We start from the raw sequence: 15,474 nt of genomic DNA on the forward strand, positions 1-15,474 counted from the left end.
AGATGCAATAGTCCCATCTCAGTGTGGCACATTACCTAATATGGGTTCACAGTTAAACACTGGTTTTTGAAGCAGTACATTTCAAGCAACAGATTGCAAAAATGTTACTGTAGTGCCCTCTAAAATTTCACTAACATCAGAAGAGGCAGAGCATGCAAACAGAAAAGCCTTCTGAAGAGGTTATATGGAAGTCAGAAAAACATTAAGTTTAGTTTTAATTAAGCATCATCTCAAGAGCTTTGTTTGAAAATGAAATTAATATTTCATTTCTCACAGTGTGCTGGAGAAAAAGGAACACATGTTTCATGGGAGAAAAAGGGGTTGTTGAAGTAACTTGTGCACAAAGATACAGTATTAACTAAAACGTGTTAAAACAGTATATACTGTAAATGGTCACTGTATATCAACCATGGGTTGGAATAAGACAAAAGACAAATAGGGACAGCAGTTCCATTTTAAATCTGCTGTCTAATAATATTTCAGATCAATGACAAACAATCTAATTAAGAAAGCCATGCCTGTAAGCCCTGTAGCTCCCAATAAGGCAGCAGTAACATTCTGGTATCAGGTAACTAGTGAAGTTTAAGAAAGTGCACGAAACTTATTTTCTAAATAAAATGGTCCACAAGTACACACTTTTAGCTGGCTTGGAAAATCTATGCACTGACCATGTAAATGTAAACAAGGCCAGCAGGGTATTTATGATTGTGAATTTGAACAAGATAATCATACCTCATATGCAGCAAAAGCTCTGTTTCTAGGCAACCATTTAAAATGTTTTCTGAACTAGTCTGACCCCTCAGTGAATTTTTAATCCATGAATGAAACCCTGGAGTGTTTCTGTTCAGTGTACAAACCATAATTTTGTCCATATATCCCTGAATAGAGGACAACAGAAAGCACTCAAGGCATTTAATCTAACCCCTTCCCCAACATGCTCTAATACAGTGATGAAAGGATTACAGTTTTATCCTCTCAGAGGCATATGTTCTGATAGCTTTCTGTATTCTAGGGCTTTGAATTGCTACATACTCAATGAAACACATTTTTTTAAAAAAATTTATTCGGCTGGAATTGGAACCCCCTAAATTCACAACACAGTTTGATACACGAAGAGCAGATGGAGACTCAAACTGTTACATATATCCAACAATTTGTTTTACATGCTCCTCCTTTAGCCACAAATACTGACATCTGCTTTTGGGTGCAAGTCTTAGATCATCTTGCCTATGCTTTGCTCATCTTGTCTCTGTCATTAGCGTACATACAATGGCAACAATGAGAAAGTTAGCAACACTGCCCTGTCCACAGCATTTGGACCCCAGAAATATTTCTACTTTTTGAGAAAAAAAAAACCTGAACAGACTTAACAGTGAGCTGAACATACGTGTTCTGTAGCAGCCATGCTGCATTCTGCAGGAACTGTAGAGCAGCAGAAGCAGTATCCAGAGGACAGAATTTCAAAACCAAGAAAGAAAAATAGAAAACCCAAACACAATGAAAACACACTCCGTTTTGAGAAGAGTTTAAGGGCTAAAAAAAAGAACATCCAGTCTCAGTCTTAGTACCTTAAATCAAAACCTGCTCCCAAAATCAGGCCAAATGAAAATACTGTTATCAAGTAGATGGTACCCATGCCCCAACATGGATAGTTCATGGCCTATGGTTTTCTTTCTCCAATGAAAAAGGAGGAAAAATATCTGAACACTTAATATTGTTTCTTTTAATGAATTTTAATTGCCCGTTCTACTTTTGACTGAATCTGAAAAGTTAATGCATTGCACTGACAACTTTGCTTTAACATGATCAAATCCAGAGAAATATTGTATAAGAATGTCCATCTGTAAAAAAAAAAACAAATTATAAAAGCTGCACACCAGCTAGCATTTTTCTATGGTGTGATATTCATTTTCATTGATAGATTAATACATTAATTTAAAGCCAAGTTTGAGACTGGCAAATCTACCATTCTATTTAAAACAAAACAATTATTTAAACACAAAAGAAAAAATATTAGTTTGTGTAACATTCCAGAAATCCATAGCGGGGTTGTGTTAAATGCACTCTCTTTCTACAGGAATACTCTATTTAAAAACACAACTGAGAATATTTTACTGCTAAACACTCATGTACATTGAAGAGTATTTGACAGGAACCTGTGGATGGTGAAGTCTTGAGGTTTTTCTGAGTTTCAGCAAAAGGTATCCAAGGTCCTCTCCCAAAACCATGTTGGGGAAAATTAACCAGATCAAGTTCTTAGGATATTTCAATCTCTTCTTGGTTTTCTGTTTCTGGGGGATCTATTTGCAGTTTCATCTTCCTATGAAAAGGCAAAAATAATACAACTTTTGCATTAACAAACCAGAGTGACATTTTCCCACCTAAATTTCATCTTGAGCTTCTGATACTAGCAACTCAAGGGTTTTTACTTTTGTTAGCCTTTTCTGCTGCAGTTCAAAGTAGTAATATGAACTTGCAGTTCCTTCTTTAAAAAGCTCAGTGGCTTGCCTCTTCAGCTTCCAGTCAAACTGAACTTCATGACTCCTCCTTTGTTTCTCTTTTGGATCACCGCCAACAAAACCAAGTAAATAAAAAATCAGCAAGATTTTATGATGTAAAGGTAAAGGTTATCCCCTGTGCAAGCACCAGTCGTTTTCGACTCTGGGGTGATGTTGCTTTCACAACGTTTTCACGGTAGACTTTTTACAGGGTAGTTTGCCATTGCCTTCCCCAGTCATCTACACTTTCCCCCCAGCAAGCTGGGTACTCATTTTACCAACCTCAGAAGGATGGAAGGCTGAGTCAACCTGGAGCCAGCTACCTGAACCAGCTTCTGCTGGGATCGAACTCAGGTTGTGAGCAGAGGGCTCTGACTGCAGTACTGCAGCTTTACCACTCTGTGCCACCGGGCTCTATAAGATTTCTTAAAAATCAGTTCCAAGCTGTAATTCTTTTTAAATGAAGTGTCTTAAAATTAAATTTGACATAGGACGAGCAGTTGGACAACTGGAAGAATTCTGAAAAACTCACATCATGGGAAACACTGCCTAGCAACCAGCAGCAACCCTTGTTTCTGACCAGTTTGTATGGGATGGTGCAGGAGCAGTTTTATGATAAAGAAGGAAGGGCAAAGAGCAAAACAAAGTCTTGAGAAAAAGCACCACATTCTAGAGTTCACTCCAACTAGCATCTGCCTACAAAACTCTGTCATGCCTGCAGGTTCTAAGAGAGAACCTAATTGGAGTCATGAACACTTATCTAAAAATAATCAATTGACTCAGTATTTTTTAAAACAGTACACTATTAAGCTGTATACTTAAGACAATCATAGTATGAAGTGTAATGGCTCTATTCAGTTTTAAATAGATATGTTCATTTAGATATGAATAATTTAGTATCCAATTTATTTAGGAAGTATTGAAATAAACAGAAGGTAGTACCGATTTGTTTCTTTCACACTGAGACATCATGTAACAATGTTCTCTTTAATATAATTATTTTTAAAATTATTCCACATGTAGCTGCACTGGAGAATGGTATCTTTTATTACAGTAATGCTGCTTCCATGTGATATACCATAATGCAGTGGCAGTGCACCAGAATTACAGAGTGTTTAGATGGATTATTGAGCAAAAACTTAATGACAGGAGAAATTAGGACACGACAAAACCCAACTGAATTTTTCCAGGTGACTGTCAAATATAATTTAGAAATGCATTAATAGAAATCTTGTGCTGACATAAAATTTAAGTCACATAAATATAGTACTTTCCAAATTTCTGTTCAAAAATAGGCTTTTCTTTTCCATTTTATTGTTGTACTGTATTGGGCTTTCAAAATTTACAGAAAAGGTCCTAGATGAGAATTCTTTGGGATAAGTTATAGAAGTGATCTCATCAACAGGTAGGTGGTGGTGAGTTTGTGATTCCCAATAAAAAAGCATAGTATTCCTTTAGTGCAATGTTTTTCAACCAAATATCTACCTCTACAGTTGGTTTTCTTGCTTCTTCTTCCTCCTCCTCCTCTTCTTCCTCCTCCTCTTCTTCCTCCTCCTCCTGACTTGCAGTTCCTGCATCACCATCAGTCTTCTGCTTCACTTCTAAAGTGCATATATAAATTTCATAAACAAGTTCCTATGAACGAGAAATCTCAAGTTATTTTTCTACTGCTGAACTCATTTGGCTTACCTGGTTTTTCTTCGCTGATTTCTTCCTCATCTTCCTCTGCCTCTCCCTTGTCTTTCTCTTCTACCTTCTCTTCCTCATTTACATCGGGCTGAGGGGCATCAGTCTTTTTGTACTCTGCAGCACTTGGTTGTTTCTGAAACAATTGCCAAAACAATTCCACAATCAACTGCTTCTCAGAAATTATATCTGTTCTGATCCTACCAGAGACGCCTCAAGTTCCTTCCACAGCACATACCTTTCCAGAGCAGCAGAAGAGGATGACAAGAAACACAGGCAGAGCCACGGTCAGGATGTAGACCACCCAAAGCCAGGGACGCTCTTCAGCAGCTGCCATCATTTGACCCACAACACCAGGCTAGAAAACAAATCAAAACTTCAATTTATATATTCTCTGTTCTTGTCAAGGTAGCATAAATTCCAGACAGGATTAACAGTCAGCCTAAGTCAGTATTTCTCTGAATTATTAATATTCAGTGCATCAATATTTACAGTATGAACCTAGAATCTTAAAGTCACAGTAAGGTTACTCATAACAGTGAATTGCAATGTATTAAATACAAAACCCCCAAAAGTAACAATTACTAACAAAAATGTTTTAATATTAAGAATCTTCTCTAAGCAGTCAGAGCTTTGCAGAAACCTGCCATATCTGTGTTAATGAGAGCCTCTGAGCATTATCACAGATAACACCAACTCCTTGGAATTGAAAAACTTTGATCCAAAGATCTGTCTGATCTTAAGTCAGTCATTTTTTTAAACCTAGGCTTCCAAACAGTAAACAAAGATGCTCCTCTGTCTCAAATAGCTTGCGTAAAATCTCTCTAAAAGCCATTCCAATAGAGAAGCTAAAATTCTGCTTGAATCTCATGCTTGAACAGATACGCAACCAAGAAAACTGTAGTCAGAACACATAATGAGGAGAAAAGGTAAATATTGGGTTCTGTTCTGTTGTTCCTTCTCACGCCCACAGAAAGAAACATGCTTCAGTCCTCACCTCAGCTGCACCATCAGCTGCCTTCTTTAGACCCCATCCATCATTTCCCCAGTCATCGGCCACTGCCCGATCTCCACAGATGATGAAGTTGTCAAAGAATATGTCAGAAGTCATAGACCATAACTCAAGCCCCAAGGCACTAACAGGAGTCATTCTGAAAGGCTCCAAATCTTCAAAGAAATCTGGGTTTGGAATCTTCCTGGGCTTCCAGATGCCCTAGAGAAATGCAGACACCAGTTAATTCCAGCACAAATATTCACATTCACTGAAGCTTCAAGATATTCATGAATGGCTCAGAATATCCAAAGCCTTCATTTTATTCATATTTTATCCAAAATTCCATTACTGCCACATAAACTATGCATATAATGAAAATTTCCAGGTTAACTGTTTACTGTTTACTTTGCATTTAAGAGCACCATGGCGCAGAGTGTTAAAGCTGCAGTACTGTAGTCTTAAGCTCTGCTCACGACCTGAGTTCGATCCCCGTAGAAGCTGGGTTTTCAGGTAGCCTGCTTGAGGTTGACTCAGCCTGCCATCCTTCTGAGGTCGGTAAAATGAGTACCCAACTTGCTGGGGGGAAAGTGTAGATGACTGGGGAAGGCAATGGCAAACCACCCTGTAAAAAGTCTGCCGTGAAAACGTTGTGAAAGCAACGTCACCAGAGTCTGAAACGACTGGTGCTTGCACAGGGGTCCTTTCCTTTTCCTTGCATTTGCAGCAGTGTTCTGTCTGTGTATCAATGGGAGAGCACCTTCTTTTCCAACAAAGTCCTGAATCCAATTTCTGACATCTCCAGTTATCTCTGACATTTCTTATTTCTAAAAGCAGGTCTGGGAAAAACCTTTGTTTTGGGGCCTTGGAGAGCTACTGCTGCTAATCAAAATAATTTTGTGATAGTTTCTCAGGTTTAAATTACAGTAATCGCCCACCCTAAAAATGCAAAAAGTCTTCACTCACTTCCTATGCCTAAAAAAATTATACTCCTGCCATGCCCTGATACAACATATATCCAGCTTACCATATGCAACCCAATATAAACTAGCTCAAAATACATGTACCTTAACTGAGCTCTATAAATAGTTTCTATACAGAAAGCCAGCATAGTGTAGCAATTCAGAATGTCTGACTAGGATCTGGGACACCCAAGTCTGAATCTAGTCTCTACTATGGAAACTTGCTGGGTGATCCTGGGCTACCATAGTTGCTGTTGCGAGGACAAAATAACACTTTTAGCTTCCACTGTGGGGGAAGAATGGGGTGAATCTAAATAAATAGTTCAGAACAGAAGACAGTTTACCTGGTAGTTAGGGTTATCAATCATGGGAGGCTTCCATTTGCCTTTATAGCTGGGATTGTCGATCATGGGCCGCTGCCAGACACCACAACCAGGGGCTGACTCACATTTCGGATTTGCAATCTGAGGTGCCTCCCACTCTCCATCCATATCCTCATCCCTGAAAAAAGGAAACTTGCTTTAAGACTCCGTGTTGGTTTTTTAAAAAGAAAATTAAGAGTGCCTTTGACCTACTACAATAATTTCTCCTAAGTCAATATGTTGAACAGCACACAAGAATTAGATCACAGCAGTTCATAAACCCCTGTGGGCTTCATAATAATAATAATAATAATAATAATAATAATAATAATAATAATAATAATAATAATAATAATAATAATAATATTTTATTTATACCCCGCCCTCCCCACCGAGGCAGGCTTAGGGCGGCTAGTACTAGTATTGATAAGTAGGCATGAACTATGTACTACGATCTGAAGTTCAGATTGTTGACATGTAAGTTTCCTTTTTGAAGAAAAATTATAACAAAAGCAACTGAAGGATGAGAAAAACACTAGACCAGCAGTTCTTATTCCAACAGAATTCCCAGATCAGCAAACCAGAAAATAGTTTTGCACTTAAAAATGTCATAGCTAGAGAGGTGGAATGCCTCTAACAATGGCACTCAGCATGAGGCCCCATTCCTCCTCGGATACTGCTCAGTACAGGGGCCAAGCACTACCAATCCTGTTTCAGCCAGTTGCAATGCAAAAAACCAAAACCCTGAATTGCCAGTTTGGCAGGCCAATAACATCAATTTAGGTAAATCCAGGTTAACTTACCAATCTTCTGGTTTCTCTGCATCAGGGTCAGCAATGTATTCTGGCTCATCATCTAACCAACCTTCTGGCTTCACAGCATCCTCATCTGGAATCTTAGCAGGAGCATCCTCATCCCTAGGAGGACAGAAAAGATACCATGTCATTAGCTTTGCAAATGTAAATTCAAGTATACTAGAATCACAGTTGCTGTGACACTGTTCAACCTCAGAGGGTGATATCAACTTTCAGCAGACTTTCTTAGTGGCCACTTCAACCAAGTCAAAAATAATGGCAAAAATCAGCCTGAAAGAATGAACAGGAGCCAATTACCTGCTTATCAGCAAAAGTAATAAATGTTACTATTTAAAGTTTCTGCTTCCAGAAAGTTCATAATAAGCTTAGAAGGTTACTTGATATAAATCAGAGTGGGCAGACTAAAGGTGGAATCCTGCCTAAATTTTGCAGAATTGGCTGGTAGAACAGTGTTCCCCTCTTGCTGCAGACCCAATTTGCCCCTCAGGTTGTCCCTGAGGACTCTCTGTCCCTTAAATGCATGAAAGCTAAAGTTTTTTTGTCAGCAACACAAGCAGAAACAGAAGCATTGCATCTTGCTATCCAGGCACAAACTTATTCTCTTACCCGATAGGCAAAGGACAGAGAAACACACATATGCAGACATACAAAACAGAACACTAATGAATAATACTCTCGTGATAACACACACAGGAGACACACAGATTTACTGAGTCTCTCATTAGCTCTCACGCACACTAACATGCTCCTACAGTGTTATTAACCAGATGAGTTGGCAAACACATTACTTGCTCAGCCCAAGTATATTTTTCATCACCATTGCTGCCTCCTGGCTAAAGACTAGGAGGCAAACCAAATGCAGGCCTGTAAGAAAGTTCTGTGTGGAGATGGTACTGAGCAAAAGCTGCCAGTTCCACTGGGCTTGCCTCACCAGCCACATGACACTGGTATCAATGGCAGCAATGGCAGTATGGAGTGTGGCACTGCATGCTTGACTTTCCTGATCTCTAACCTGCTGTCTCCTCTGCAAGAATGAAGTACAGAGCCAGCAGCTAGCATAAGGCTGTTCAAACAGCATGGATGCAGGTCTGTACAGTTATTGAACTGGACCACTTGCCCCGCTACAGCCAGTGTCTGTTCTCATGCACTTATTCAGCTTCCACTGTTGCAAGACATTTCCCATTAAAGCAATTTGGCTGAGCTTTGACCAAACATGCACAGAGTACAGAACCACTGCCAGGCACAAGATGACATCAATATTCTGCTTGCTTCATAGAATAGGTTGGATCCAGTGATCCATGGATCTGGTGATGCGTCATGGATCTTTCCCACATTTCCTTCACCCCAGCAATCATTTCTAACACCAGACAAACATACTTACAAGACTGTGAGACCCACAGAGATAAACAAATTGCAATGGGAAGAGTGTAAAATCACCTTCTCCTACCTTTTTGGTCAGCAGAGCTCTGCTGACATAAGAGACAAAGAGAGTAATTTCATCCCTTTTGTCCACCCCACTGCAACTTCCTAAATTCACACAGACAGTCCACACAAATCCTGTGACCTTTGGAAATATACTTGGGGAACAGAGAAGATGGGAAAGATCCAGAGATGCTACAACTGAGGATAACAGGACCCTACCCATAATAAAGAACAAGATGTTCTAGAATTACTATATTCTCAGATATGCTAGATATTCTACTAAAAATTGCCCCTCATTTATATACATTTATTTTTAAAAAGTATTTGCATTTGTGTGCACGTGCATGGATGTCACAACGACATCTAGCAACCCCTAGTGGGGCTAGGACAGGGGTGTCAAACTCATTTGTTAGGAGGGCCAGATCTGACATAAATGAGACCTTGTTGGGCTGGGCCATGTCGGACCTGGCTATGTAAGTTCCTATTGAGATAGAAACTTTATAAAGGACATAAACACAATGAAAGATTTTTTAAAAAAAAAACTTAAACTAAAACATGCTTAAAAAAATAGCACTTGTTTGTCTTAAAGGCGCTTTTTTTGTATTTCTCCCATAGGATCCAGGGAACTGGGCAAAGAAAGCTCTGGCTCTTTCATTCCTTCCCCAGGGGACCAGGAGGGGGAGAGCCTCAGCCAAAAGAAAAGAGAGAGGCTTGGCTCAGTAGCTCTGCTGTGTGACTGAGAGAGCCTGGCAAAGCAAGCTCTGCCTCCCTCCCCTTTCCTCAAGGAAGGAGCCTCAGACAATGAATAAAATAGAAGTTTTGCTCTGTAGCTCCTGTGTGATCGAGCAAGTTGGCAAAGCAAGCTGTGATGCAGAAGGGAGCAAGAGAAAGGGAGGAAGCAGATGACAGCCACTTGCTCAGGGGCCTGATTTGGCCCCCAGGCCACATGTTTGACACCCCTGGGCTAGGAGGCTTCACAGAGGTAGCTTGATATTGCCTGACTCTGCTTCCTGGCCCCAGAATTGCTTGGAGGTCTCCCTCCCAAGTACTTGTCAGGGTCAGTCCTGCTTAGCGTCTGAGATCAGGATGCCTGGCCTATCCAAGTCAGGGCATTTATCTCTTTATCTGTGGAAGTATCTGATAAAGACATCTTATTCCACTACGGACTCACCAATCATCTGGTTTAACAGCATCTGGATCAGGAATCTTGGCTCTCTCATCCCAATCCTCTGGCTTTTGATCATTTGGATCCTCTATCTCTTGTGGAGGATTCACAGGAGGAGTCATATCAGACAGAAGATTCCCACTATTTACAACATTTTGATCAATGAGGATTTCAAAGCTGTTGTCTGGGTTCAAAACTAGCAGAGTGCCCCAAGAAAAACAAAGAGAAAATGGATGCTTTTTAAGAAGACAGTAGTGAAAAGAAAACCTCAAGAAGTTCTATTTTTCATCTTTAATCTAGCATCCTCTTCAAGTGTCAACTACCTTCTCTCCTGTAGGTGTTACTGCCTCAGCTAATCAATACCATCCAGCAATGGCGATGACTGGAAACAAAATCTAATAACTGTGTATTACTATAATTCAATAGATCTTCAAAATCCTTAGAACGGTTAACTTATATTTTTGGAGAAAGTTAACCCTTAGATTTTCAGGTACATTTTCAGGTAAAAGTGCATGGAAAATATAAAGAAAAAGGCAGTTCTTCACTTTCTTCTTTACAGCACAGTTCACTATTACAAGTTAGAGCCCCAAGAGACCCTTCTTGTGTCATTCTTAAGAGCCATCCACACTGGATTTCCACCAAAAACCCAAAAGCTCCAAATATGAGAGCCAGCATGGCACAGTGGATAGAATGCTGAACAAGGATTTGGTAGACACAGGTTTGAATCTGCCATGAAAGCTTTCTGGGTGACCTTTGGCCAGTCAAGCACTGTCAGCCTAAGCTACCTCACAGAGTTATTGTAAGGATAAAAACTGAGGAAAGGAGAGCAATGTGAGCCACTCTGGGCCTCCACTGGGGAGAAAGGTGGGGTATAAATAAAGTAATAACAAATAATAATATGCGTTGCTTTACTCAATGTATAAAGATGAGTCTTTTTATCTGTAAAGTAGTTCTTCAGGTCTGCATCAGGACGCTTTGCATGCTTCTCCTCATATTTGCCAGTCTTTGGGCTCTTGTGCCGAAAGATGAAGTGCAATTTGTAGTCTTCCCCACATTTATCAGGGCCAAACATTATTGTATAGGAAGTTTTGTCATGGAACTGATCCTTTAAAAATAAACACAGAGAGAGCTTTTAACTAGAATAGTTTCAATATATGGCATAAACTATGGACAGTTTCACTTCACCTACACATAGTCAAATGTATCAAGAACCTACCACAGACTGACTTTATCAACAGAATTAAAAACGAACAAAGATTCTGCTTGTTAGAGTATCACTTCTCCTTAACAACATGGCTCTAAACAGCAAAAATGCTAACTGCATGGTACTCTAAAATTATAAACCAGACTCTTAAAAGTCAAGCACTTTCTTAGAGCCTGAAGATTTTAAGCAAGTTACTGAAAACAGATGCACGTCACTGACCAGGTTCAGTTCAGAAGATTTGGAAAGCAGCTTCACATATGCACCACCACATTCAATCCCATTTTGGAAGTTTACTTCATACCTGATTTCATTTGGAACATGAAAGCAGAAAACACAACATCACAAAATGCCCTCATTTAACGCCTGAAGACAATTTCAGATTCTAAAAAGGCATCAAAACATAATACCAGCTTCTCTATTATAAACTTTCTTTAGATTACATACAGCTGATCGATGGGGTCTTTAAATCACAGCTGGAGGCTGCTCCACTCATGTAATTTTAATGGTAAGGGAGTAGGGGCCCTTGGGTCTCCAACTCCCCCCAGCAATTCAAATCACAGGTGAGGCGCAGCAGGAACAGAACTAGGGGGCAGGGCCCCCAAAGGTCCTTCTATACCTACATGCCTGCCTACTACCTGATTCTTTTAATTGGAAGTGCCAGGCACTGAACCTAGACCCTTCTGCATACAAAGCAGATGCTTTACTGCTGAGCAACAACCCCACCCCAAAAAGTCAGGGTAGTTTATTATTTAAACTTAAATGAACAAGACATTTACCCTACATAACAGTCTAATGCAGATGTAACTTTCCCAAGCTCCTAATAGTTGACCTGCCCATCTTCCCTCCTCCCTTCTTCACCAACTTTACTACCCACTTTTCAGAGGCAGCAGGATGGGTGCACTAAGAGAACAGCATGAATTCATGACCAAGGCATGATTTGGAGACTTCTCAGCTCAAAGTAATTATGTAGAACACAAAGATCTCCCCCCCACACACACACACACACACAATTGCCTGTTTAGGAGCATTCTCTGTGAGGACTCCTTACATGTAACCCACCCTGAGTCTGTTCTACAGGAGGGGTGGGCTAAAAATCAAATAAATAAATAAATAAACATTAAGGAACAGTCTGGCGGTACAAGAGCTACCAAGTCACAGGTGGCTTATGGCAACCCCTCAGGGCTTTCAAGGCATGAACCATTCAGATTTTTACCATTGCCTGCTTCTATGTCATGACCAATGTTCCCTCTAAGCTGAGTTAGTGTGCGCTAGCTCACAATTTTTAGCCTCCAGCTCACACATTTTTGTCTCAGCTCAGGAAAAATGGCCCTAGAGAAAGCTAATTTATGAAGTAGATCACAACTTTAATGCCAGTAGCTCACAAAGTACAATTTTTGCTCACAAGGCTCCACAGCTTAGAGGGAACACTGGTCATGACCCTGGCATTCCTTAGTGGTCTCCCATTAAAATACTAACCAGGGCCAACCTTTCTTAGCTTCCTAGATCTGAAAAACTGGACTATTCTGGGCTATCTGGGTTATGACAAGGAACAGTCTACCTGAGGCTATAATAAAGGCCTTCAGTTTTCTATCCATTTTGCAGAGTGCACAGAACAGAATTGTTCAGGGGACATTCTTGTAGAAGCAGCAAACCTGTTCAGGAGGTGACTTCTTAGGGAGGATGTTTTTCCTGCACTATCTTATTGCCTTAAAGAGATCTTTGTATGCTACAATGACTGTGTTGTTGCCTTCCATTTGCAAGCATTGTGCTATTTTTCTCTCTCCCTATTCTACAATCGCAGCCCAGCTGTATTTTGTCTTACCAGGAATCTTGCTGTTAGACTCGAGCATTATCAAATCTTGTAATCCACTCACTGATTGCTTGATAGATTATGTAATTGCTTAATGATTGAAAGTTTTTATTATACTTCCAGTTTGCCTTGGACTACCACGAGCATTGACTTAATGACAAATATATTCAGCACAATTGTTTACTTTTGCTGGTATGGTTTTTCAGCTGTCAAAACACTGTATTCAAACAACCGTTTCCCTCTTCCTTTGTATATAGCAGGGGTGGCCAACGGTAGCTCTCCAGATGTTTTTGCCTCCAACTCCCATCAGCCCCAGCCATTGGCCATGCTGGCTGGGGCTGATGGGAGTTGTAGGCAGAAAACATCTGGAGAGCTACCGTTGGCCACCCCTGCTATATAGTACCTTTTTTTTTTTTTACAGTTTGTAGTGAATGTAGTCCATATGTTAGGACTATTCCATTAATACAGGACATTCAGGAAAACTCACTATAATTTATTCCTGCCACTGAACTTGGTTATCTATCTTTCTCCTTACCCACCCACTCCACATAGTCAGGCAGAATGCCAACTTTGTTTTTCTCTCTTTTAAAGTTCAGCATGAATCTGTCACTTCTAAGAAAATGATGAAGATACATTTGTAAAAGAACTGCTACACCACCCTAGGAGGATCCGTGACATTGCAAGTTTTCACTCACTGCACAATGAGGGGTTTGGTATCAAAGACAAATGTCTTGGTAAGTTTGGCAGAGATTGCATGATGTTTAGCCCGGGACAACAGCACAAGCCCTTTGTCCCCTGGAAGTTTTGTTTCTTTCATCTCCTGTATTTCCCATTTGCCTGTAAGAAAAAAAATACATAAAGTATCAAGCAGCTCCTGGGTCTTAACTTTGACATTTCATACTGAAGCTAGAACTGCCATTATGCACGACACAGACTCCTACATAATTTCTAATCCTCAAATATTTATATTCACTAGTGTTTCCATTGTGCTCAACATATTCTACTGCAGAGCACTTATTCACTATTTTGTTACTGCTAACAACCATAATCAACAGATTAAGGTTACTAGTAAACACAAATGTACAGACGACATAACTTGGAAGCATACAGTCCAACTGATATCTAGAAACACAATTTTTAGCCCAATGGGTACAACTAGGAGCTACTTCACACTGAAACCAATCCTTGCCAGAATCAGGCGAACTGCTTTAATGCAAGAATTCTACCATGTGAGTGCCACTGGGTTTGTTCATACATTCAGGGCTCCGCTCTGAGCCCCCAAACGGGGGAATGGGCGGAATATAAATATAATAATAGTAATGTCATAACTTAACATCTGTGCATTTTTCAGAAGAAATACATGAGCCAGCTACTAACGTCCTGTGCATAGTTGTTTACTGAAATGACTGTGTGGACCTTCAATTCTAGCATAACAGTTTTTATATGAATAATTCCAAAAGATAGTGAGAAAACAATTTTCAGAAGAGAGCTAAGCACCATAAGTCAACAAACTGTCAGAAGTATCAAGAGAACAATTTGGTGAGCAGGTGTAGATTTCAATGCTCTTGGAGGATTCTTGCCTACCTCTCACTAGATTGTATCCTACCATACTGCTTAAGGGTAGTACATCCCACTAGCTGGATTCATGTTGGGCTAATGGTACTCACTGCTCTCACATGAGCTGCAGGATACAACCCACTTTGTATGGTTTGTGCCACTTCAAATTGTAGCTGAGGCTGTAACTGAATGGTCCTCCATCCAAAAACATACTTTAAAATAGAAAGTAGCACATTGGGGAGAAGGCTAGACTACAACCAAATCCTTGGCAAGCACACTTTTAGGAAATTCTTATGAAGTGATAGAACTGAGACACAACTTTACCACTGCAGTTAAAACTAAGCCTCTATGCCACATGTATATACAGGCATAAATGCAGCAGCAGCTTTAGCCCCATTTAAGTCAATAGGGCAAGTTTATTTCAGTGGACTTAAGCATAATTAACTTTCTTTTATTAGGATCTGTTTGCTTTTTATACCCTACTTCTCTCTAACTAATCAAACTTAGACAAATTAGATTACATTAAAAATAGGTTACATAATGAATACTAAGAAATATAAATTTTGGCTTAAAAATAGTAATTGAACTCATTTCAAGAAATACCGTATTTTTCGGACCATAAGACGCACCTGACCATAAGACGCATTTAGTTTTTAGAGGAGGAAAACAGGAAAAAAAATATTCTGAACCAAATAGTGTAATAAAATATTTAATAAATTATAACAATAACATTTGAACCATGTAAAGTGCAAAACAGCAGTAAAATATTTAATAAATTATAACAATAACATTTGAACCATGTAAAGTGCAAAACAGCAGTCAACAGTGGCATTAAGAACTATTATCATTGTCATTAACAAATGGAGAGACTTAAAGGTTTGAGTACTCTAGTTTTCTGGAAACCCCAAGAACTCATCATCGCTAGAGTCAGAATTTAGGAAGCTCATTTGCTCACAATCACTTTCTTCACTGTCTTCATATAAGAGATCGTCTTCACTTCCA

The 15,474-nt window shown here is 39.7% G+C and overlaps 1 protein-coding gene across 1 annotated transcript in view; it reads right to left on the reverse strand.

The window, feature by feature from the left end:
• Positions 1-1,043: 1,043 nt before the first annotated feature.
• Positions 1,044-15,474, reverse strand: part of CANX (calnexin) — a 33,836-nt gene continuing 19,405 nt past the window's right edge. Inside the window, exons 5-15 of the mRNA XM_060240348.1 lie at positions 13,611-13,752; positions 11,325-11,406; positions 10,814-11,006; positions 9,908-10,097; positions 7,303-7,416; positions 6,482-6,638; positions 5,182-5,397; positions 4,423-4,542; positions 4,188-4,320; positions 3,984-4,099; positions 1,044-2,320 (exon numbers count right to left, since the gene is read on the reverse strand). Coding sequence (XP_060096331.1) covers positions 2,267-2,320; positions 3,984-4,099; positions 4,188-4,320; positions 4,423-4,542; positions 5,182-5,397; positions 6,482-6,638; positions 7,303-7,416; positions 9,908-10,097; positions 10,814-11,006; positions 11,325-11,406; positions 13,611-13,752 — 1,517 coding nt within the window. The 3' untranslated portion in view covers positions 1,044-2,266. The remainder of the gene's footprint in view (positions 2,321-3,983; positions 4,100-4,187; positions 4,321-4,422; positions 4,543-5,181; positions 5,398-6,481; positions 6,639-7,302; positions 7,417-9,907; positions 10,098-10,813; positions 11,007-11,324; positions 11,407-13,610; positions 13,753-15,474) is intronic.

Source organism: Heteronotia binoei, chromosome 5, assembly GCF_032191835.1.
Source record: "Heteronotia binoei isolate CCM8104 ecotype False Entrance Well chromosome 5, APGP_CSIRO_Hbin_v1, whole genome shotgun sequence".
NCBI classification, from domain to species: domain Eukaryota; kingdom Metazoa; phylum Chordata; class Lepidosauria; order Squamata; family Gekkonidae; genus Heteronotia; species Heteronotia binoei.